This window comes from Priapulus caudatus, unplaced genomic scaffold (assembly GCF_000485595.1).
Source record: "Priapulus caudatus unplaced genomic scaffold, Priapulus_caudatus-5.0.1 Scaffold100, whole genome shotgun sequence".
Taxonomy (NCBI): Eukaryota; Metazoa; Priapulida; class Priapulimorpha; order Priapulimorphida; family Priapulidae; genus Priapulus; species Priapulus caudatus.
Window position 1 is genome coordinate 309,956 of NW_014577161.1, and position 2,785 is coordinate 312,740.

General features: G+C 49.1%; 1 protein-coding gene across 1 annotated transcript in view; it reads left to right on the forward strand.

Moving 5' to 3' along the window:
• The window catches only part of LOC106805105 (inactive phospholipase C-like protein 2), a gene marked incomplete in the record, with an annotated part of 92,614 nt that overhangs the window by 86,282 nt on the left and 3,547 nt on the right, over positions 1 to 2,785 (forward strand). Inside the window, 1 exon segment of the mRNA XM_014806584.1 lies at positions 2,155 to 2,240. Coding sequence (XP_014662070.1) covers positions 2,155 to 2,240 — 86 coding nt within the window.

Sequence of the window (2,785 nt, forward strand, 5' to 3'; positions counted from 1 at the left end):
TGTGTGTGCAGATTGGCGTACTCAGACTTGCGTGTGTGCGTGGCAGACTTGCGTGTGTGATCTTGGGGCGCGTGAGCTTGCGTGTCGTGCCGCTGCGTGCTGTGCAGAAACTTGCGTGTGTGCGTGCAGACTTGCGTTGTCGTGCCGGCTGCCGCAGACTTGCGCTGTGTGAGTGCAGTGCGTGTGCGTGCGTGCTTGCGTGTGTGGAGTGCGTGTTTGTAGTGTCGCGCAAGCGCACGTTGCAGCTGGATTCACTCGGGATGGGAATAGAAGTCGATATCATCAGTCTTACTTACACGAGCGCCCACTTTTTCCGGTCTGCATTACGCTCTTTAAGAGCGTTTCATTGGTATAATACTGCAAAATGCGTGTGTGCGTGCGGTGCGTGTACGTATATATGTACCAGCCTCACACCCATCTGCTGCCTGCATTGAGCTCAAAATTGGCGTTCCCTCATATTTTCGGCAAAACCTGGCCCCATCACGGGTGCTGCTCAGACGGTGCGGCGCGCGCTGCACTTCATCACTCAGTTATAAACGATAGTATATAACACACGGCAGGCTCGAACGCCATGAAAGCGATCTTTGATAAAACATAGGGGCGCGGCGCGCCACTTAACCGTTGGAAAATAATTATCGAAGGCACCCACCTCTGTTGAGCGCCCTCGCTCGAGAACGCAATGAACTTACCCTTGACAAGCAAACGCAGTTAGTCGCGGTAAATGACTTAGCGGCGCGAGTCGATTGATAGCGAAAACACAAACAGACCGGGTATTACCGCCACAAATATATTATATATAATATATATAATATATATATATATATATATATATATATACCGGTGGTGATGCACTCCCGCTAGCTACACACACACACACGCACACACGCACACACGCACACACGCTCGCACACACATACATCACACGCACGCACACACGCACACACGCTCGCCACACCACATACATACACGCACGCACACACCACATTACAAACACAAGCCACACGCACACAGCACATACACACTACATGTACACGCACGCACGCACACACACGCACACACACTCCACACCCGCACCACACACGGCGCGCGTACGTAAGACATGCGCCTGGCCCAAAATACGCCATACGCACGCCACAACAACACCACCCCAGCGACGCCGCGACGCGGACAGCCTCGCTCTTACACGGCACACACACGCACAACACACAGCACGCACGCATATATATATATATATGCACATATATATGACTTTATACCACCTGTGGGTGAGGCTGAGTAAACATGGTGCACATGTTATACATGCGCGAACATGGTGAGTAGGCTCATTTGGGAGATGGCAAGTGGACAAAATAAACCATGAATTGGCCATGGTTATAGCCTGCGCCTTAGTCTGTGCAATATGAGAACCGTTGGTTGATGGTACCAGGCGGGGAGGTATTGAACCAATCAAAGCTTTTATGCCCAAAACATTTCCATACGTGATTTGATAAAGCATTGGTGAGGATTGAGTCTGTTGTGTTGATACTTGTGTCAGTAGATCGCAGGATTTCCTATTATCCTCGAGGTAATGGTAGACGCTGGTGAAAGCCAGCATAGCAGCGGCAATATTTGGGAGCAGCATTTTGGTAGATTTCAATTATGAATAGGCTTATTTCGAGTGCTTTCAATATTTAGGGTCCCTATGTTGATCTGTATCATTTGGGATCTTTTACATTTTCAGTCTCGTTCTTACTGAATGCTTCTATTTTTAATTGACGTGCTTTGCTCAATTATACACTTGAAAACACTATCACTAAGGTAATATATTCTGCTACTGTATATTGCATGAAGGCCCACCATAAGTTTCACACACTCTCCTTTCACCCGTCTGCTCTCTACTCTACTGTCACCTTCATAGATCTTTCTGTCACCACTCGCTCTGTCTTTGTCTCTGTCTTCCTCTGTCTTTCTCTCTCCCTTTCTCTTTATTTCCACCTCTTATTTTCTCGATCTTTCTCTCTATCTCTCTCTCTCTCTCTCTGTCTCTCTCTCTCTCTCTCTCTCTCTCTCTCTCTCTCTCTCTCTCTCTCTCTTTCTCTTTGTCTCGATCGCTCTCGTTTTCGCATTCATCTCGTACACGTGCTATTTTCATGCCATATTCTTTCCACTGTGCAGGTTTTTGCTGGAAGACCAATTGAAAGGACCGGCGGGCGTGGAGGGCTTCATCAGAGCGCTGCAGAGCGGTTGCCGTTGCGTTGAAAGTACGTATCGCATCCCTCACATGCGCAGCATCCCCGCACGCGCACGTAGTGGCTGATGCTCAAGCAGGGTTTGGGTACAAGCAGGTTTAAAAAGCATGTTTGTGGATGCAGCAAGGTAGCGAGGCCACCGGCCACGTGTTGGGCTATTCTCTGGGGGGGGGGGATGCAGGGGTGAATACAGACTCCAGACTAAAATATGCGTTAAGATATATAAATAATGAACAATAACTATATCAAGAGACATTATAAAAACAACGATATCTAGACTCTAGGTCTACCGGCGTTCTCGTGACTGGTACAGATACCGGTACGGTCGTTCTTAGAGCTCTGTGTTGGCAGCGACCTACGGAGTCTGTCTAGGTTAGTTAAATTGTTGAAGTCTAGTTGAAGTCGAGCTCAGACTGGTGTAGCGTAGATGGAGATAGCGTAGAGTAGCGCGGTGGCTTCCGTTCGGCGTGTTTAATTGTATCCCCCGAACGAAGTTCGTGGGGATACTATGGATTTGGCATCGTCGCGCCGCCGCCGCCCTCGCCGCCGCCGCCGCC